The 23,087-nt window shown below is 52.7% G+C and overlaps 1 protein-coding gene across 2 annotated transcripts in view; it reads left to right on the top strand.

The window, feature by feature from the left end:
* The window catches only part of ccdc97 (coiled-coil domain containing 97), a 52,295-nt gene that overhangs the window by 22,078 nt on the left and 7,130 nt on the right, over positions 1 to 23,087 (top strand). The window contains exons 4-5 of one of the 2 annotated variants that reach the window (XM_071390468.1): positions 14,268 to 14,564; positions 16,930 to 17,047. In XM_071390468.1, coding sequence (XP_071246569.1) covers positions 14,268 to 14,564; positions 16,930 to 17,047 — 415 coding nt within the window. Of the gene's footprint in view, positions 1 to 14,267; positions 17,048 to 23,087 lie in introns of both variants that reach the window. The other variant, XR_011673629.1, reaches the window with a different exon arrangement.

A 23,087-nucleotide genomic window follows, 5' to 3' on the forward strand; every position in this document is an offset into this window, starting at 1 on the left:
CTTCAACATGTCTCTAACCCCCCCCCCCCAGAGGGCCAGTATTTCAACATGTCTCTAACCCCCCCCCCCAGAGGGCCAGTACTTCATCATGTCTCTAACCCCCCCCCCCCCAGAGGGCCAGTACTTCAACATGTCTCTAACCCCCCCAGAGGGCCAGTACTTCAACATGTCTCTAACCCCCCCAGAGGGCCAGTACTTCAACATGTCTCTAACCCCTCCAGAGGGCCAGTACTTCAACATGTCTCTAACCCCCCCAGAGGACCAGTACTTCAACATGTCTCTAACCCCCCCAGAGGGCCAGTACTTCAACATGTCTCTAACCCCCCCCCCCCCCAGAGGGCCAGTACTTCAACATGTCTCTAACCCCTCCAGAGGGCCAGTACTTCAACATGTCTCTAACCCCCCCAGAGGGCCAGTACTTCAACATGTCTCTAACCCCCCCAGAGGGCCAGTACTTCAACATGTCTCTAACCCCCCCAGAGGGCCAGTACTTCAACATGTCTCTAACCCCCCGCCCCCAGAGGGCCAGTACTTCAACATGTCTCTAACCCCCCCCCCCCCAGAGGGCCAGTACTTCAACATGTCTCTAACCCCCCCCCCCCCCCCCAGAGGGCCAGTACTTCAACATGTCTCTAACCCCCCCAGAGGGCTAGTACTTCAACATGTCTCTAACCCCCCCAGAGGGCCAGTACTTCAACATGTCTCTAACCCCCCCCCCCCCCCCAGAGGGCCAGTACTTCAACATGTCTCTAACCCCCCCCCCCCCCCCCAGAGGGCCAGTACTTCAACATGTCTCTAACCCCCCCCCCCCCCCCCCAGAGGGCCAGTACTTCAACATGTCTCTAACCCCCCCAGAGGGCTAGTACTTCAACATGTCTCTAACCCCCCCAGAGGGCCAGTACTTCAACATGTCTCTAACCCCCCCAGAGGGCCAGTACTTCAACATGTCTCTAACCCCCCCAGAGGGCCAGTACTTCAACATGTCTCTAACCCCCCCAGAGGGCCAGTACTTCAACATGTCTCTAACCCCCCCAGAGGGCCAGTACTTCAACATGTCTCTAACCCCCCCCCCCAGAGGGCCAGTACTTCAACATGTCTCTAACCCCCCCCCCCAGAGGGCCAGTACTTCAACATGTCTCTAACCCCCCCCCCCAGAGGGCCAGTACTTCAACATGTCTCTAACCCCCCCAGAGGGCCAGTACTTCAACATGTCTCTAAACCCCCCAGAGGGCCAGTACTTCAACATGTCTCTAACCCCCCCAGAGGGCCAGTACTTCAACATGTCTCTAACCCCCCCCCCCCCCAGAGGGCCAGTACTTCAACATGTCTCTAACCCCCCCCCCCCCAGAGGGCCAGTACTTCAACATGTCTCTAACCCCCCCAGAGGGCCAGTACTTCAACATGTCTCTAACCCCCCCAGAGGGCCAGTACTTCAACATGTCTCTAACCCCCCCAGAGGACCAGTACTTCAACATGTCTCTAACCCCCCCAGAGGGCCAGTACTTCAACATGTCTCTAACCCCCCCAGAGGGCCAGTACTTCAACATGTCTCTAACCCCCCCAGAGGGCCAGTACTTCAACATGTCTCTAACCCCCCCAGAGGGCCAGTACTTCAACATGTCTCTAACCCCCCCAGAGGGCCAGTACTTCAACATGTCTCTAACCCCCCCAGAGGGCCAGTACTTCAACATGTCTCTAACCCCCCCCCCCAGAGGGCCAGTACTTCAACATGTCTCTAACCCCCCCCCCAGAGGGCCAGTACTTCAACATGTCTCTAACCCCCCCAGAGGGCCAGTACTTCAACATGTCTCTAACCCCCCCAGAGGGCCAGTACTTCAACATGTCTCTAACCCCCCCAGAGGACCAGTACTTCAACATGTCTCTAACCCCCCCAGAGGGCCAGTACTTCAACATGTCTCTAACCCCCCCAGAGGGCCAGTACTTCAACATGTCTCTAACCCCCCCAGAGGGCCAGTACTTCAACATGTCTCTAACCCCCCCAGAGGGCCAGTACTTCAACATGTCTCTAACCCCCCCAGAGGGCCAGTACTTCAACATGTCTCTAACCCCCCCCCCAGAGGGCCAGTACTTCAACATGTCTCTAACCCCCCCCCAGAGGGCCAGTACTTCAACATGTCTCTAACCCCCCCCCCAGAGGGCCAGTACTTCAACATGTCTCTAACCCCCCCAGAGGGCCAGTACTTCAACATGTCTCTAACCCCCCCCTCCCCCAGAGGGCCAGTACTTCAACATGTCTCTAACCCCCCCAGAGGGCCAGTACTTCAACATGTCTCTAACCCCCCCAGAGGGCCAGTACTTCAACATGTCTCTAACCCCCCCAGAGGGCCAGTACTTCAACATGTCTCTAACCCCCCCCCCCAGAGGGCCAGTACTTCAACATGTCTCTAACCCCCCCAGAGGGCCAGTACTTCAACATGTCTCTAAACCCCCCAGAGGGCCAGTACTTCAACATGTCTCTAACCCCCCCAGAGGGCCAGTACTTCAACATGTCTCTAACCCCCCCCCCCCCCCAGAGGGCCAGTACTTCAACATGTCTCTAACCCCCCCAGAGGGCCAGTACTTCAACATGTCTCTAACCCCCCCAGAGGGCCAGTACTTCAACATGTCTCTAACCCCCCCAGAGGGCCAGTACTTCAACATGTCTCTAACCCCCCGCCCCCAGAGGGCCAGTACTTCAACATGTCTCTAACCCCCCCCCCCCCCAGAGGGCCAGTACTTCAACATGTCTCTAACCCCCCCCCCCCCCCCCAGAGGGCCAGTACTTCAACATGTCTCTAACCCCCCCAGAGGGCTAGTACTTCAACATGTCTCTAACCCCCCCAGAGGGCCAGTACTTCAACATGTCTCTAACCCCCCCAGAGGGCCAGTACTTCAACATGTCTCTAACCCCCCCAGAGGGCCAGTACTTCAACATGTCTCTAACCCCCCCAGAGGGCCAGTACTTCAACATGTCTCTAACCCCCCCAGAGGGCCAGTACTTCAACATGTCTCTAACCCCCCGCCCCCAGAGGGCCAGTACTTCAACATGTCTCTAACCCCCCCCCCCCCCAGAGGGCCAGTACTTCAACATGTCTCTAACCCCCCCCCCCCCCCCCAGAGGGCCAGTACTTCAACATGTCTCTAACCCCCCCAGAGGGCTAGTACTTCAACATGTCTCTAACCCCCCCAGAGGGCCAGTACTTCAACATGTCTCTAACCCCCCCCCCCCCCCCCCAGAGGGCCAGTACTTCAACATGTCTCTAACCCCCCCCCCCCCCCCCCCAGAGGGCCAGTACTTCAACATGTCTCTAACCCCCCCAGAGGGCTAGTACTTCAACATGTCTCTAACCCCCCCAGAGGGCCAGTACTTCAACATGTCTCTAACCCCCCCAGAGGGCCAGTACTTCAACATGTCTCTAACCCCCCCAGAGGGCCAGTACTTCAACATGTCTCTAACCCCCCCAGAGGGCCAGTACTTCAACATGTCTCTAACCCCCCCAGAGGGCCAGTACTTCAACATGTCTCTAACCCCCCCCCCCAGAGGGCCAGTACTTCAACATGTCTCTAACCCCCCCCCCCAGAGGGCCAGTACTTCAACATGTCTCTAACCCCCCCCCCCAGAGGGCCAGTACTTCAACATGTCTCTAACCCCCCCAGAGGGCCAGTACTTCAACATGTCTCTAAACCCCCCAGAGGGCCAGTACTTCAACATGTCTCTAACCCCCCCAGAGGGCCAGTACTTCAACATGTCTCTAACCCCCCCCCCCCCCAGAGGGCCAGTACTTCAACATGTCTCTAACCCCCCCCCCCCCAGAGGGCCAGTACTTCAACATGTCTCTAACCCCCCCAGAGGGCCAGTACTTCAACATGTCTCTAACCCCCCCAGAGGGCCAGTACTTCAACATGTCTCTAACCCCCCCAGAGGACCAGTACTTCAACATGTCTCTAACCCCCCCAGAGGGCCAGTACTTCAACATGTCTCTAACCCCCCCAGAGGGCCAGTACTTCAACATGTCTCTAACCCCCCCAGAGGGCCAGTACTTCAACATGTCTCTAACCCCCCCAGAGGGCCAGTACTTCAACATGTCTCTAACCCCCCCAGAGGGCCAGTACTTCAACATGTCTCTAACCCCCCCAGAGGGCCAGTACTTCAACATGTCTCTAACCCCCCCCCCAGAGGGCCAGTACTTCAACATGTCTCTAACCCCCCCCCCAGAGGGCCAGTACTTCAACATGTCTCTAACCCCCCCAGAGGGCCAGTACTTCAACATGTCTCTAACCCCCCCAGAGGGCCAGTACTTCAACATGTCTCTAACCCCCCCAGAGGACCAGTACTTCAACATGTCTCTAACCCCCCCAGAGGGCCAGTACTTCAACATGTCTCTAACCCCCCCAGAGGGCCAGTACTTCAACATGTCTCTAACCCCCCCAGAGGGCCAGTACTTCAACATGTCTCTAACCCCCCCAGAGGGCCAGTACTTCAACATGTCTCTAACCCCCCCAGAGGGCCAGTACTTCAACATGTCTCTAACCCCCCCCCCAGAGGGCCAGTACTTCAACATGTCTCTAACCCCCCCCCCAGAGGGCCAGTACTTCAACATGTCTCTAACCCCCCCCCCAGAGGGCCAGTACTTCAACATGTCTCTAACCCCCCCAGAGGGCCAGTACTTCAACATGTCTCTAACCCCCCCCTCCCCCAGAGGGCCAGTACTTCAACATGTCTCTAACCCCCCCAGAGGGCCAGTACTTCAACATGTCTCTAACCCCCCCAGAGGGCCAGTACTTCAACATGTCTCTAACCCCCCCAGAGGGCCAGTACTTCAACATGTCTCTAACCCCCCCCCCCAGAGGGCCAGTACTTCAACATGTCTCTAACCCCCCCAGAGGGCCAGTACTTCAACATGTCTCTAAACCCCCCAGAGGGCCAGTACTTCAACATGTCTCTAACCCCCCCAGAGGGCCAGTACTTCAACATGTCTCTAACCCCCCCCCCCCCCAGAGGGCCAGTACTTCAACATGTCTCTAACCCCCCCAGAGGGCCAGTACTTCAACATGTCTCTAACCCCCCCAGAGGGCCAGTACTTCAACATGTCTCTAACCCCCCCAGAGGGCCAGTACTTCAACATGTCTCTAACCCCCCGCCCCCAGAGGGCCAGTACTTCAACATGTCTCTAACCCCCCCCCCCCCCCAGAGGGCCAGTACTTCAACATGTCTCTAACCCCCCCCCCCCCCCCAGAGGGCCAGTACTTCAACATGTCTCTAACCCCCCCCCCCCCCCCCCCAGAGGGCCAGTACTTCAACATGTCTCTAACCCCCCCAGAGGGCTAGTACTTCAACATGTCTCTAACCCCCCCAGAGGGCCAGTACTTCAACATGTCTCTAACCCCCCCAGAGGGCCAGTACTTCAACATGTCTCTAACCCCCCCAGAGGGCCAGTACTTCAACATGTCTCTAACCCCCCCAGAGGGCCAGTACTTCAACATGTCTCTAACCCCCCCCCCCAGAGGGCCAGTACTTCAACATGTCTCTAACCCCCCCCCCAGAGGGCCAGTACTTCAACATGTCTCTAACCCCCCCCCCCAGAGGGCCAGTACTTCAACATGTCTCTAACCCCCCCAGAGGGCCAGTACTTCAACATGTCTCTAAACCCCCCAGAGGGCCAGTACTTCAACATGTCTCTAACCCCCCCAGAGGGCCAGTACTTCAACATGTCTCTAACCCCCCCCCCCCCCCAGAGGGCCAGTACTTCAACATGTCTCTAACCCCCCCCCCCCCAGAGGGCCAGTACTTCAACATGTCTCTAACCCCCCCAGAGGGCCAGTACTTCAACATGTCTCTAACCCCCCCAGAGGGCCAGTACTTCAACATGTCTCTAACCCCCCCAGAGGACCAGTACTTCAACATGTCTCTAACCCCCCCAGAGGGCCAGTACTTCAACATGTCTCTAACCCCCCCAGAGGGCCAGTACTTCAACATGTCTCTAACCCCCCCAGAGGGCCAGTACTTCAACATGTCTCTAACCCCCCCAGAGGGCCAGTACTTCAACATGTCTCTAACCCCCCCAGAGGGCCAGTACTTCAACATGTCTCTAACCCCCCCAGAGGGCCAGTACTTCAACATGTCTCTAACCCCCCCAGAGGGCCAGTACTTCAACATGTCTCTAACCCCCCCCCCAGAGGGCCAGTACTTCAACATGTCTCTAACCCCCCCAGAGGGCCAGTACTTCAACATGTCTCTAACCCCCCCAGAGGGCCAGTACTTCAACATGTCTCTAACCCCCCCAGAGGACCAGTACTTCAACATGTCTCTAACCCCCCCAGAGGGCCAGTACTTCAACATGTCTCTAACCCCCCCAGAGGGCCAGTACTTCAACATGTCTCTAACCCCCCCAGAGGGCCAGTACTTCAACATGTCTCTAACCCCCCCAGAGGGCCAGTACTTCAACATGTCTCTAACCCCCCCAGAGGGCCAGTACTTCAACATGTCTCTAACCCCCCCAGAGGGCCAGTACTTCAACATGTCTCTAACCCCCCCAGAGGGCCAGTACTTCAACATGTCTCTAACCCCCCCCTCCCCCCAGAGGGCCAGTACTTCAACATGTCTCTAACCCCCCCAGAGGGCCAGTACTTCAACATGTCTCTAACCCCCCCAGAGGGCCAGTACTTCAACATGTCTCTAACCCCCCCAGAGGGCCAGTACTTCAACATGTCTCTAACCCCCCCCCCCAGAGGGCCAGTACTTCAACATGTCTCTAACCCCCCCAGAGGGCCAGTACTTCAACATGTCTCTAAACCCCCCAGAGGGCCAGTACTTCAACATGTCTCTAACCCCCCCAGAGGGCCAGTACTTCAACATGTCTCTAACCCCCCCAGAGGGCCAGTACTTCAACATGTCTCTAACCCCCCCCCCCCCCAGAGGGCCAGTACTTCAACATGTCTCTAACCCCCCCCCCCCAGAGGGCCAGTACTTCAACATGTCTCTAACCCCCCCCCCCCAGAGGGCCAGTACTTCAACATGTCTCTAACCCCCCCAGAGGGCCAGTACTTCAACATGTCTCTAACCCCCCCAGAGGACCAGTACTTCAACATGTCTCTAACCCCCCCAGAGGGCCAGTACTTCAACATGTCTCTAACCCCCCCAGAGGGCCAGTACTTCAACATGTCTCTAACCCCCCCAGAGGGCCAGTACTTCAACATGTCTCTAACCCCCCCAGAGGGCCAGTACTTCAACATGTCTCTAACCCCCCCAGAGGGCCAGTACTTCAACATGTCTCTAACCCCCCCAGAGGGCCAGTACTTCAACATGTCTCTAACCCCCCCAGAGGGCCAGTACTTCAACATGTCTCTAACCCCCCCAGAGGGCCAGTACTTCAACATGTCTCTAACCCCCCCAGAGGGCCAGTACTTCAACATGTCTCTAACCCCCCCAGAGGGCCAGTACTTCAACATGTCTCTAACCCCCCCCCCAGAGGGCCAGTACTTCAACATGTCTCTAACCCCCCCAGAGGGCCAGTACTTCAACATGTCTCTAATCCCCCCCCCCAGAGGACCAGTACTTCAACATGTCTCTAATCCCCCCCCCCAGAGGACCAGTACTTCAACATGTCTCTAATCCCCCCCCCCAGAGGACCAGTACTTCAACATGTCTCTAATCCCCCCCCCCAGAGGACCAGTACTTCAACATGTCTCTAACCCCCCCAGAGGACCAGTACTTCAACATGTCTCTAACCCCCCCAGAGGGCCAGTACTTCAACATGTCTCTAACCCCCCCAGAGGGCCAGTACTTCAACATGTCTCTAACCCCCCCAGAGGGCCAGTACTTCAACATGTCTCTAACCCCCCCAGAGGGCCAGTACTTCAACATGTCTCTAACCCCCCCAGAGGGCCAGTACTTCAACATGTCTCTAACCCCCCCCCCAGAGGGCCAGTACTTCAACATGTCTCTAACCCCCCCCCCAGAGGGCCAGTACTTCAACATGTCTCTAACCCCCCCCCCAGAGGGCCAGTACTTCAACATGTCTCTAACCCCCCCAGAGGGCCAGTACTTCAACATGTCTCTAATCCCCCCCCCCAGAGGACCAGTACTTCAACATGTCTCTAATCCCCCCCCCCAGAGGACCAGTACTTCAACATGTCTCTAACCCCCCCAGAGGGCCAGTACTTCAACATGTCTCTAACCCCCCCAGAGGACCAGTACTTCAACATGTCTCTAACCCCCCCAGAGGGCCAGTACTTCAACATGTCTCTAACCCCCCCAGAGGGCCAGTACTTCAACATGTCTCTAACCCCCCCAGAGGGCCAGTACTTCAACATGTCTCTAACCCCCCCCCCCCCCCCCCCAGAGGGCCAGTACTTCAACATGTCTCTAACCCCCCCAGAGGGCCAGTACTTCAACATGTCTCTAACCCCCCCAGAGGACCAGTACTTCAACATGTCTCTAACCCCCCCAGAGGGCCAGTACTTCAACATGTCTCTAACCCCCCCAGAGGACCAGTACTTCAACATGTCTCTAACCCCCCAGAGGGCCAGTACTTCAACATGTCTCTAATCCCCCCCCCCCCCAGAGGGCCAGTACTTCAACATGTCTTTAACCCCCCCAGAGGACCAGTACTTCAACATGTCTCTAACCTCCCCCCCAGAGGACCAGTACTACAACATGTCTCTAACCCCCCCAGAGGACCAGTACTTCAACATGTCTCTAACCCCCCCAGAGGGCCAGTACTACAACATGTCTCTAACCCCCCCCCCAGAGGGCCAGTACTTTAACATGTCTCTAACCCCCCCCCCCCCCCAGAGGGCCAGTACTTCAACATGTCTCTAACCCCCCCCCCCAGAGGACCAGTACTTCAACATGTCTCTAACCCCCCCCCCCAGAGGGCCAGTACTTCAACATGTCTCTAACCCCCCCAGAGGACCAGTACTTCAACATGTCTCTAACCCCCCCAGAGGGCCAGTACTTCAACATGTCTCTAACCCCCCCCCCCCCCAGAGGGCCAGTACTTCAACATGTCTCTAACCCCCCCCCCCCAGAGGACCAGTACTTCAACATGTCTCTAACCCCCCCAGAGGACCAGTACTTCAACATGTCTCTAACCCCCCCAGAGGGCCAGTACTTTAACATGTCTCTAACCCCCCCAGAGGACCAGTACTTCAACATGTCTCTAACCCCCCCAGAGGGCCAGTACTTCAACATGTCTCTAACCCCCCCAGAGGGCCAGTACTTCAACATGTCTCTAACCCCCCCAGAGGGCCAGTACTTCAACATGTCTCTAACCCCCCCAGAGGACCAGTACTTCAACATGTCTCTAACCCCCCCAGAGGGCCAGTACTTCAACATGTCTCTAACCCCCCCAGAGGACCAGTACTTCAACATGTCTCTAACCCCCCCAGAGGACCAGTACTTCAACATGTCTCTAACCCCCCCCCCAGAGGACCAGTACTTCAACATGTCTCTAACCCCCCCAGAGGGCCAGTACTTCAACATGTCTCTAACCCCCCCAGAGGACCAGTACTTCAACATGTCTCTAACCCCCCCCCCCCAGAGGGCCAGTACTTCAACATGTCTCTAACCCCCCCCCCCCCAGAGGGCCAGTACTTCAACAAGTCTCTAACCCCCCCCCCCCCAGAGGGCCAGTACTTCAACATGTCTCTAACCCCCCCCCCCCCAGAGGACCAGTACTTCAACATGTCTCTAACCCCCCCCCCCCAGAGGACCAGTACTTCAACATGTCTCTAACCCCCCCCCCAGAGGGCCAGTACTTCAACATGTCTCTAACCCCCCCCCCCCAGAGGGCCAGTACTTCAACATGTCTCTAACCCCCCCCCCCCCAGAGGGCCAGTACTTCAACATGTCTCTAACCCCCCCCCCCCAGAGGGCCAGTATTTCAACATGTCTCTAACCCCCCCCCCCAGAGGGCCAGTACTTCATCATGTCTCTAACCCCCCCCCCCCGAGGGCCAGTACTTCAACATGTCTCTAACCCCCCCAGAGGGCCAGTACTTCAACATGTCTCTAACCCCCCCAGAGGGCCAGTACTTCAACATGTCTCTAACCCCTCCAGAGGGCCAGTACTTCAACATGTCTCTAACCCCCCCAGAGGACCAGTACTTCAACATGTCTCTAACCCCCCCAGAGGGCCAGTACTTCAACATGTCTCTAACCCCCCCCCCCCCCCCCAGAGGGCCAGTACTTCAACATGTCTCTAACCCCCCCCCCAGAGGGACAGTACTTCATCATGTCTCTAACCCCCCCCCCCCAGAGGGCCAGTACTTCAACATGTCTCTAACCCCCCCAGAGGGCCAGTACTTCAACATGTCTCTAACCCCCCCAGAGGGCCAGTACTTCAACATGTCTCTAACCCCTCCAGAGGGCCAGTACTTCAACATGTCTCTAACCCCCCCAGAGGGCCAGTACTTCAACATGTCTCTAACCCCCCCAGAGGGCCAGTACTTCAACATGTCTCTAACCCCTCCAGAGGGCCAGTACTTCAACATGTCTCTAACCCCCCCAGAGGGCCAGTACTTCAACATGTCTCTAACCCCCCCAGAGGGCCAGTACTTCAACATGTCTCTAACCCCCCCAGAGGGCCAGTACTTCAACATGTCTCTAACCCCCCGCCCCCAGAGGGCCAGTACTTCAACATGTCTCTAACCCCCCCCCCCCCCAGAGGGCCAGTACTTCAACATGTCTCTAACCCCCCCCCCCCCCCCCCAGAGGGCCAGTACTTCAACATGTCTCTAACCCCCCCAGAGGGCTAGTACTTCAACATGTCTCTAACCCCCCCAGAGGGCCAGTACTTCAACATGTCTCTAACCCCCCCCCCCCCCCCAGAGGGCCAGTACTTCAACATGTCTCTAACCCCCCCCCCCCCCCAGAGGGCCAGTACTTCAACATGTCTCTAACCCCCCCCCCCCCCCCCCAGAGGGCCAGTACTTCAACATGTCTCTAACCCCCCCAGAGGGCTAGTACTTCAACATGTCTCTAACCCCCCCAGAGGGCCAGTACTTCAACATGTCTCTAACCCCCCCAGAGGGCCAGTACTTCAACATGTCTCTAACCCCCCCAGAGGACCAGTACTTCAACATGTCTCTAACCCCCCCAGAGGACCAGAACTTCAACATGTCTCTAACCCCCCCAGAGGACCAGTACTTCAACATGTCTCTAACCCCCCCAGAGGGCCAGTACTTCAACATGTCTCTAATCCCCCCAGAGGACCAGTACTTCAACATGTCTCTAACCCCTCCAGAGGGCCAGTACTTCAACATGTCTCTAACCCCCCCAGAGGGCCAGTACTTCAACATGTCTCTAACCCCCCCAGAGGGCCAGTACTTCAACATGTCTCTAACCCCCCCAGAGGGCCAGTACTTCAACATGTCTCTAACCCCCCCAGAGGGCCAGTACTTCAACATGTCTCTAAGCCCCCCAGAGGACCAGTACTTCAACATGTCTCTAAACCCCCCCAGAGGGCCAGTACTTCAACATGTCTCTAACCCCCCCAGAGGGCCAGTACTTCAACATGTCTCTAACCCCCCCAGAGGACCAGTACTTCAACATGTCTCTAACCCCCCCCCCCCAGAGGACCAGTACTTCAACATGTCTCTAACCCCCCCAGAGGACCAGTACTTTAACATGTCTCTAACCCCCCCAGAGGACCAGTACTTCAACATGTCTCTAACCCCCCCAGAGGGCCAGTACTTCAACATGTCTCTAACCCCCCCAGAGGGCCAGTACTTCATCATGTCTCTAACCCCCCCAGAGGACCAGTACTTCAACATGTCTCTAACCCCCCCCCCCCAGAGGGCCAGTACTTCAACATGTCTCTAACCCCCCCCCCAGAGGACCAGTACTTCAACATGTCTCTAACCCCCCCAGAGGGCCAGTACTTCAACATGTCTCTAACCCCCCCAGAGGGCCAGTACTTCATCATGTCTCTAACCCCCCCAGAGGACCAGTACTTCAACATGTCTCTAACCCCCCCCCCCCCAGAGGGCCAGTACTTCAACATGTCTCTAACCCCCCCCCCAGAGGACCAGTACTTCAACATGTCTCTAACCCCCCCAGAGGGCCAGTACTTCATCATGTCTCTAACCCCCCCAGAGGACCAGTACTTCAACATGTCTCTAACCCCCCCCCCCCCAGAGGGCCAGTACTTCAACATGTCTCTAACCCCCCCCCCCAGAGGACCAGTACTTCAACATGTCTCTAACCCCCCCAGAGGACCAGTACTTCAACATGTCTCTAACCCCCCCAGAGGGCCAGTACTTCAACATGTCTCTAACCCCCCCCCCCCCCAGAGGACCAGTACTTCAACATGTCTCTAACCCCCCCAGAGGGCCAGTACTTCAACATGTTTCTAACCCCCCCAGAGGGCCAGTACTTCAACATGTCTCTAACCCCCCCCCCCCCCCCCAGAGGGCCAGTACTTCAACATGTCTCTAACCCCCCCCAGGGGGCCAGTACTTCAACATGTCTCTAACCCCCCCCCCCCCCCCCCAGAGGGCCAGTACTTCAACATGTCTCTAACCCCCCCCCCCCAGAAGGGCCAGTACTTCAACATGTCTCTAACCCCCCCAGAGGACCAGTACTTCAACATGTCTCTAACCCCCCCAGAGGACCAGTACTTCAACATGTCTCTAACCCCCCCAGAGGGCCAGTACTTCAACATGTCTCTAACCCCCCCCCCCCCCCAGAGGACCAGTACTTCAACATGTCTCTAACCCCCCCCCAGAGGGCCAGTACTTTAACATGTCTCTAACCCCCCCAGAGGACCAGTACTTCAACATGTCTCTAACCCCCCCAGAGGACCAGTACTTCAACATGTCTCTAACCCCCCCAGAGGGCCAGTACTTCAACATGTCTCTAACCCCCCCCCCCCCCCAGAGGGCCAGTACTTCAACATGTCTCTAACCCCCCCCCCCCCCCCCCCAGAGGACCAGTACTTCAACATGTCTCTAACCCCCCCAGAGGGCCAGTACTTCAACATGTCTCTAACCCCCCCAGAGGACCAGTACTTCAACATGTCTCTAACCCCCCCCCCCCCCCCAGAGGGCCAGTACTTCAACATGTATCTAACCCCCCCAGAGGACCAGTACTTCAACATGTATCTAACCCCCCCAGAGGACCAGTACTTCAACATGTCTCTAACCCCCCCAGAGGGCCAGTACTTTAACATGTCTCTAACCCCCCCAGAGGGCCAGTACTTTAACATGTCTCTAACCCCCCCCCCCCCCCCCCAGAGGGCCAGTACTTTAAAATGTCTCTAACCCCCCCAGAGGGCCAGTACTTCAACATGTCTCTAACCCCCCCAGAGGGCCAGTACTTTAACATGTCTCTAACCCCCCCAGAGGGCCAGTACTTTAACATGTCTCTAACCCCCCCAGAGGGCCAGTACTTTAACATGTCTCTAACCCCCCCAGAGGGCCAGTACTTTAACATGTCTCTAACCCCCCCAGAGGGCCAGTACTTCAACATGTCTCTAACCCCCCCAGAGGGCCAGTACTACAACATGTCTCTAACCCCCCCAGAGGGCCAGTACTTCATCATGTCTCTAACCCCCCCAGAGGGCCAGTACTTCAACATGTCTCTAACCCCCCCAGAGGGCCAGTACTTCAACATGTCTCTAACCCCCCAGAGGGCCAGTACTTCAACATGTCTCTAACCCCCCAGAGGGCCAGTACTTCAACATGTCTCTAACCCCCTCCCCCCCCACCCCCCAGAGGGCCAGTACTTCAACATGTCTCTAACCCCCCCCAGGGGGCCAGTACTTCAACATGTCTCTAACCCCCCCAGAGGGCCAGTACTTCATCATGTCTCTAACCCCCCCAGAGGGCCAGTACTTCAACATGTCTCTAACCCCCCCAGAGGGCCAGTACTTCAACATGTCTCTAACCCCCCCAGAGGACCAGTACTTCAACATGTCTCTAACCCCCCCAGAGGGCCAGTACTTCAACATGTCTCTAACCCCCCCAGAGGGCCAGTACTTCAACATGTCTCTAACCCCCCCCAGGGGGCCAGTACTTCAACATGTCTCTAACCCCCCCAGAGGGCCAGTACTTCAACATGTCTCTAACCCCCCCCCCCACCCCCCAGAGGGCCAGTACCTCAACATGTCTCTAACCCCCCCAGAGGACCAGTACTTCCCCCCCCCCCCCACCCCCCAGAGGGCCAGTACCTCAACATGTCTCTAACCCCCCCAGAGGGCCAGTATTTCAACATGTCTCTAACCCCCCCAGAGGGCCAGTACCTCAACATGTCTCTAACCCCCCCAGAGGGCCAGTACTTCAGTGAGGACCAGATGAGAACCCGGGAGCCCCTACTGTATGAGCAATACATCGGCCAATACCTGACTGAGGAGGAGCTGCTACATCGCTCCCTGGAGGCCATGCAGGGAGGTGCAGTGGAGGAGCGGGGGCCGGGGGGAGCAGAGGGGGGACTGGCCGACCTCCTCCTCAGCTCCTACCAGGAGAGACTGATCCAGAGCCGGCTGCAGGAGGAGCAGGACAGGGAGGAGAACGCACTGGAGGAGGAGGAGGAGGGGGAGGGTAAGACACACAGCATCACCAGACGTGCCTTCAACAAGGGAAATAGTTTGCCAACATTCACTACAGTTGGCTAACAGTTTGAGGAGGTAGTCTGCAGCGAAGGTAAGTGATTCTCTACAGTTGACTAACAGTTTGAGAAGGTAGTCTGCAGCGAAGATAAGTGATTCTCTACAGTTGACTAACAGTTTGAGGAGGTAGTCTGCAGCGAAGGTAAGTGATTCTCTACAGTTGGCTAACAGTTTGAGAAGGTAGTCTGCAGCGAAGGTAAGTGATTCACTACAGTTGACTAACAGTTTGAGAAGGTAGTCTGCAGCGAAGGTAAGTGATTCACTACAGTTGACTAACAGTTTGAGGAGGTAGTCTGCAGCGAAGGTAAGTGATTCACTACAGTTCGCTAACAGTTTGAGAAGGTAGTCTGCAGCGAAGGTAAGTGATTCACTACAGTTCGCTAACAGTTTGAGGAGGTAGTCTGCAGCGAAGGTAAGTGATTCTCTACAGTTGGCTAACAGTTTGAGAAGGTAGTCTGCAGCGAAGGTAAGTGATTCACTACAGTTGACTAACAGTTTGAGAAGGTAGTCTGCAGCGAAGGTAAGTGATTCTCTACAGTTGACTAACAGTTTGAGAAGGTAGTCTGCAGCGAAGGTAAGTGATTCTCTACAGTTGACTAACAGTTTGAGGAGGTAGTCTGGAGCGAAGGTAAGTGATTCACTACAGTTGACTAACAGTTTGAGGAGGTAGTCTGCAGCGAAGGTAAGTGATTCACTACAGTTGACTAACAGTTTGAGAAGGTAGTCTGCAGCGAAGGTAAGTGATTCACTACAGTTGACTAACAGTTTGAGGAGGTAGTCTGCAGCGAAGGTAAGTGATTCTCTACAGTTGACTAACAGTTTGAGGAGGTAGTCTGCAGCGAAGGTAAGTGATTCACTACAGTTCGCTAACAGTTTGAGAAGGTAGTCTGCAGCGAAGGTAAGTGATTCACTACAGTTGACTAACAGTTTGAGAAGGTAGTCTGCAGCGAAGGTAAGTGATTCTCTACAGTTGACTAACAGTTTGAGAAGGTAGTCTGCAGCGAAGGTAAGTGATTCTCTACAGTTGACTAACAGTTTGAGGAGGTAGTCTGGAGCGAAGGTAAGTGATTCACTACAGTTGACTAACAGTTTGAGGAGGTAGTCTGCAGCGAAGGTAAGTGATTCTCTACAGTTGACTAACAGTTTGAGGAGGTAGTCTGGAGCGAAGGTAAGTGATTCACTACAGTTGACTAACAGTTTGAGGAGGTAGTCTGCAGCGAAGGTAAGTGATTCACTACAGTTGACTAACAGTTTGAGAAGGTAGTCTGCAGCGAAGGTAAGTGATTCACTACAGTTGACTAACAGTTTGAGAAGGTAGTCTGCAGCGAAGGTAAGTGATTCACTACAGTTCGCTAACAGTTTGAGAAGGTAGTCTGCAGCGAAGGTAAGTGATTCACTACAGTTGACTAACAGTTTGAGAAGGTAGTCTGCAGCGAAGGTAAGTGATTCACTACAGTTCGCTAACAGTTTGAGAAGGTAGTCTGCAGCGAAGGTAAGTGATTCTCTACAGTTGACTAACAGTTTGAGAAGGTAGTCTGCAGCGAAGGTAAGTGATTCTCTACAGTTGACTAACAGTTTGAGGAGGTAGTCTGGAGCGAAGGTAAGTGATTCACTACAGTTGACTAACAGTTTGAGGAGGTAGTCTGCAGCGAAGGTAAGTGATTCACTACAGTTGACTAACAGTTTGAGGAGGTAGTCTGCAGCGAAGGTGATTCACTACAGTTGGCTAAGAGTGTGTGTGTCTCTATGTGTCTCACGGTACTGTGTGTGTGTGTGTGTGTGTGTGTCTCACTGTACTGTGTGTGTGTCTCACGGTACTGTGGGTGTGTGTGTGTCTCACGGTACTGTGGGTGTGTGTGTGTCTCACGGTACTGTGTGTGTGTGTGTGTCACGGTACTGTGTGTGTGTCTCACGGTACTGTGGGTGTGTGTGTGTCTCACGGTACTGTGTGTGTGTCTCACGGTACTGTGGGTGTGTGTGTGTTTCACGGTACTGTGGGTGTGTCTCACGGTACTGTGGGTGTGTGTGTGTCTCACGGTACTGTGTGTGTGTCTCACGGTACTGTGGGTGTGTCTCACGGTACTGTGTGTGTGTCTCACGGTACTGTGGGTGTGTGTGTGTCTCACGGTACTGTGGGTGTGTCTCACGGTACTGTGGGTGTGTCTCACGGTACTGTGGGTGTGTCTCACGGTACTGTGGGTGTGTGTGTGTCTCACGGTACTGTGGGTGTGTCTCACGGTACTGTGTGTGTGACTCACGGTACTGTGTGTGTGTCTCTGTGTGACTCACGGTACTGTGTGTGTGTGTGTCTCCAGGTGGAGGGTTGGGGGCAGAAGGCTATGAGCCAACTCCCCAGGAGAAAGCTCTGCTCAGGGACGAGTTCATCACTCAGATGTACCAACGCTTCCTGGACGGACACGACAAGGACTTTAACTACAGGTTAGTAGCTGGCTGGCTGAACAACTGGGTAGACTAACCAAATTACTAACCGGTAACTGGTTGGCGAACCGGGTTGACTACCTAAATGACTAACAGGGTTGACTGACGAACCAACTACAGGTCAGTACACAGACTGATCTCACACTACTTTACTAGCTGTGTGTGTTACAGTGGACAGACTGATCTCACACTACTTTACTAGCTGTGTGTGTTACAGTGGACAGACTGATCTCACACTACTTTACTAGCTGTGTGTGTTACAGTACACAGACTGATCTCACACTACTTTACTAGCTGTGTGTGTTACAGTGGACAGACTGATCTCACACTACTTTACTAGCTGTGTGTGTTGCAGTGGACAGACTGAACTCACACTACTTTACTAGCTGTGTGTGTTGCAGTGGACAGACTGATCTCACACTACTTTACTAGCTGTGTGTGTTACAGTGGACAGACTGATCTCACACTACTTTACTAGCTGTGTGTGTTACAGTGGACAGACTGATCTCACACTACTTTACTAGCTGTGTGTGTTACAGTACACAGACTGATCTCACACTACTTTACTAGCTGTGTGTGTTGCAGTGGACAGACTGATCTCACACTACTTTACTAGCTGTGTGTGTTGCAGTGGACAGACTGATCTTACACTACTTTACTAGCTGTGTGTGTTACAGTGGACAGACTGATCTCACACTACTTTACTAGCTGTGTGTGTTACAGTGGACAGACTGATCTCACACTACTTTACTAGCTGTGTGTGTTGCAGTGGACAGACTGATCTCACACTACTTTACTAGCTGTGTGTTGCAGTGGACAGACTGATCTCACACTACTTTACTAGCTGTGTGTGTTACAGTACACAGACTGATCTCACACTACTTTACTAGCTGTGTGTGTTGCAGTGGACAGACTGAACTCACACTACTTTACTAGCTGTGTGTGTTACAGTGGACAGACTGATCTCACACTACTTTACTAGCTGTGTGTGTTGCAGTGAAGTGGACAGACTGATCTCACACTACTTTACTAGCTGTGTGTGTTGCAGTGGACAGACTGAACTCACACTACTTTACTAGCTGTGTGTGTTACAGTGGACAGACTGATCTCACACTACTTTACTAGCTGTGTGTGTTACAGTGAAGTGGACAGACTGATCTCACACTACTTTACTAGCTGTGTGTGTTACAGTACACAGACTGATCTCACACTACTTTACTAGCTGTGTGTGTTACAGTGGACAGACTGATCTCACACTACTTTACTAGCTGTGTGTGTTGCAGTGGACAGACTGAACTCACACTACTTTACTAGCTGTGTGTGTTGCAGTGGACAGACTGAACTCACACTACTTTACTAGCTGTGTGTGTTGCAGTGGACAGACTGATCTCACACTACTTTACTAGCTGTGTGTGTTACAGTGAAGTGGACAGACTGATCTCACACTACTTTACTAGCTGTGTGTGTTACAGTACACAGACTGATCTCACACTACTTTACTAGCTGTGTGTGTTGCAGTGGACAGACTGAACTCACACTACTTTACTAGCTGTGTGTGTTACAGTGGACAGACTGATCTCACACTACTTTACTAGCTGTGTGTGTTACAGTGGACAGACTGATCTCACACTACTTTACTAGCTGTGTGTGTTGCAGGGAACAGACTGATCTCACACTACTTTACTAGCTGTGTGTGTTACAGTGGACAGACTGAACTCACACTACTTTACTAGCTGTGTGTGTTGCAGTGGACAGACTGATCTCACACTACTTTACTAGCTGTGTGTGTTACAGTGGACAGACTGATCTCACACTACTTTACTAGCTGTGTGTGTTGCAGTGGACAGACTGATCTCACACTACTTTACTAGCTGTGTGTGTTAGTGGACAGACTGATCTCACACTACTTTACTAGCTGTGTGTGTTACAGTGGACAGACTGATCTCACACTACTTTACTAGCTGTGTGTGTTGCAGTGGACAGACTGATCTCACACTACTTTACTAGCTGTGTGTGTTGCAGTGGACAGACTGAACTCACACTACTTTACTAGCTGTGTGTGTTGCAGTGGACAGACTGATCTCACACTACTTTACTAGCTGTGTGTGTTACAGTGGACAGACTGATCTCACACTACTTTACTAGCTGTGTGTGTTACAGTGGACAGACTGAACTCACACTACTTTACTAGCTGTGTGTGTTACAGTGGACAGACTGATCTCACACTACTTTACTAGCTGTGTGTGTTAGTGGACAGACTGATCTCACACTACTTTACTAGCTGTGTGTGTTGCAGTGGACAGACTGAACTCACACTACTTTACTAGCTGTGTGTGTTGCAGTGGACAGACTGATCTCACACTACTTTACTAGCTGTGTGTTGCAGTGGACAGACTGATCTCACACTACTTTACTAGCTGTGTGTGTTGCAGTGGACAGACTGAACTCACACTACTTTACTAGCTGTGTGTGTTGCAGTGGACAGACTGAACTCACACTACTTTACTAGCTGTGTGTTGCAGTGGACAGACTGATCTCACACTACTTTACTAGCTGTGTGTGTTGCAGTGGACAGACTGATCTCACACTACTTTACTAGCTGTGTGTGTTGCAGTGGACAGACTGATCTCACACTACTTTACTAGCTGTGTGTGTTACAGTGGACAGACTGATCTCACACTACTTTACTAGCTGTGTGTGTTGCAGTGGACAGACTGATCTCACACTACTTTACTAGCTGTGTGTGTTGCAGTGGACAGACTGAACTCACACTACTTTACTAGCTGTGTGTGTTGCAGGGAAGTGGACAGACTGAACTCACACTACTTTACTAGCTGTGTGTGTTACAGTGGACAGACTGAACTCACACTACTTTACTAGCTGTGTGTTACAGTGGACAGACTGATCTCACACTACTTTACTAGCTGTGTGTTGCAGTGAACAGACTGATCTCACACTACTTTACTAGCTGTGTGTGTTACAGTGGACAGACTGAACTCACACTACTTTACTAGCTGTGTGTGTTGCAGTGGACAGACTGATCTCACACTACTTTACTAGCTGTGTGTGTTACAGTGGACAGACTGATCTCACACTACTTTACTAGCTGTGTGTGTTGCAGTGGACAGACTGATCTCACACTACTTTACTAGCTGTGTGTTTTACAGTGGACAGACTGATCTCACACTACTTTACTAGCTGTGTGTGTTACAGTGGACAGACTGATCTCACACTACTTTACTAGCTGTGTGTGTTGCAGTGGACATACTGATCTCACACTACTTTACTAGCTGTGTGTGTTAGTGGACAGACTGATCTCACACTACTTTACTAGCTGTGTGTGTTACAGTGGACAGACTGATCTCACACTACTTTACTAGCTGTGTGTGTTACAGTGGACAGACTGATCTCACACTACTTTACTAGCTGTGTGTGTTGCAGTGGACAGACTGATCTCACACTACTTTACTAGCTGTGTGTGTTGCAGTGGACAGACTGAACTCACACTACTTTACTAGCTGTGTGTGTTGCAGTGGACAGACTGATCTCACACTACTTTACTAGCTGTGTGTGTTACAGTGGACAGACTGATCTCACACTACTTTACTAGCTGTGTGTGTTACAGTGGACAGACTGAACTCACACTACTTTACTAGCTGTGTGTGTTACAGTGGACAGACTGATCTCACACTACTTTACTAGCTGTGTGTGTTACAGTGGACAGACTGATCTCACACTACTTTACTAGCTGTGTGTGTTGCAGTGGACAGACTGAACTCACACTACTTTACTAGCTGTGTGTGTTGCAGTGGACAGACTGATCTCACACTACTTTACTAGCTGTGTGTTGCAGTGGACAGACTGATCTCACACTACTTTACTAGCTGTGTGTGTTGCAGTGGACAGACTGAACTCACACTACTTTACTAGCTGTGTGTGTTGCAGTGGACAGACTGAACTCACACTACTTTACTAGCTGTGTGTTGCAGTGGACAGACTGATCTCACACTACTTTACTAGCTGTGTGTTGCAGTGGACAGACTGATCTCACACTACTTTACTAGCTGTGTGTGTTGCAGTGGACAGACTGATCTCACACTACTTTACTAGCTGTGTGTTGCAGTGGACAGACTGATCTCACACTACTTTACTAGCTGTGTGTGTTGCAGTGGACAGACTGAACTCACACTACTTTACTAGCTGTGTGTGTTGCAGTGGACAGACTGATCTCACACTACTTTACTAGCTGTGTGTGTTACAGTGGACAGACTGATCTCACACTACTTTACTAGCTGTGTGTGTTACAGTGGACAGACTGAACTCACACTACTTTACTAGCTGTGTGTGTTACAGTGGACAGACTGATCTCACACTACTTTACTAGCTGTGTGTGTTACAGTGGACAGACTGATCTCACACTACTTTACTAGCTGTGTGTGTTGCAGTGGACAGACTGAACTCACACTACTTTACTAGCTGTGTGTGTTGCAGTGGACAGACTGATCTCACACTACTTTACTAGCTGTGTGTTGCAGTGGACAGACTGATCTCACACTACTTTACTAGCTGTGTGTGTTGCAGTGGACAGACTGAACTCACACTACTTTACTAGCTGTGTGTGTTGCAGTGGACAGACTGAACTCACACTACTTTACTAGCTGTGTGTGTTGCAGTGGACAGACTGAACTCACACTACTTTACTAGCTGTGTGTTGCAGTGGACAGACTGATCTCACACTACTTTACTAGCTGTGTGTTGCAGTGGACAGACTGATCTCACACTACTTTACTAGCTGTGTGTGTTGCAGTGGACAGACTGATCTCACACTACTTTACTAGCTGTGTGTGTTACAGTGGACAGACTGATCTCACACTACTTTACTAGCTGTGTGTGTTGCAGTGGACAGACTGATCTCACACTACTTTACTAGCTGTGTGTGTTGCAATGGACAGACTGAACTCACACTACTTTACTAGCTGTGTGTGTTGCAGGGAAGTGGACAGACTGAACTCACACTACTTTACTAGCTGTGTGTGTTACAGTGGACAGACTGAACTCACACTACTTTACTAGCTGTGTGTTACAGTGGACAGACTGATCTCACACTACTTTACTAGCTGTGTGTTGCAGTGAACAGACTGAACTCACACTACTTTACTAGCTGTGTGTGTTACAGTGGACAGACTGAACTCACACTACTTTACTAGCTGTGTGTTACAGTGGACAGACTGAACTCACACTACTTTACTAGCTGTGTGTGTTACAGTGGACAGACTGAACTCACACTACTTTACTAGCTGTGTGTTACAGTGGACAGACTGATCTCACACTACTTTACTAGCTGTGTGTTGCAGTGAACAGACTGATCTCACACTACTTTACTAGCTGTGTGTGTTACAGTGGACAGACTGATCTCACACTACTTTACTAGCTGTGTGTGTTACAGTGGACAGACTGATCTCACACTACTTTACTAGCTGTGTGTGTTACAGTGGACAGACTGATCTCACACTACTTTACTAGCTGTGTGTTGCAGTGGACAGACTGATCTCACACTACTTTACTAGCTGTGTGTTGCAGTGAACAGACTGATCTCACACTACTTTACTAGCTGTGTGTGTTGCAGTGGACAGACTAATCTCACACTACTTTACTAGCTGTGTGTGTTGCAGTGGACAGACTGATCTCACACTACTTTACTAGCTGTGTGTGTTGCAGTGGACAGACTGATCTCACACTACTTTACTAGCTGTGTGTGTTACAGTGGACAGACTGAACTCACACTACTTTACTAGCTGTGTGTTACAGTGGACAGACTGAACTCACACTACTTTACTAGCTGTGTGTGTTACAGTGGACAGACTGAACTCACACTACTTTACTAGCTGTGTGTTACAGTGGACAGACTGATCTCACACTACTTTACTAGCTGTGTGTTGCAGTGAACAGACTGATCTCACACTACTTTACTAGCTGTGTGTGTTACAGTGGACAGACTGATCTCACACTACTTTACTAGCTGTGTGTGTTACAGTGGACA

The sequence above is a fragment of the Salvelinus alpinus genome, chromosome 1, assembly GCF_045679555.1.
Source record: "Salvelinus alpinus chromosome 1, SLU_Salpinus.1, whole genome shotgun sequence".
Taxonomy (NCBI): domain Eukaryota; kingdom Metazoa; phylum Chordata; class Actinopteri; order Salmoniformes; family Salmonidae; genus Salvelinus; species Salvelinus alpinus.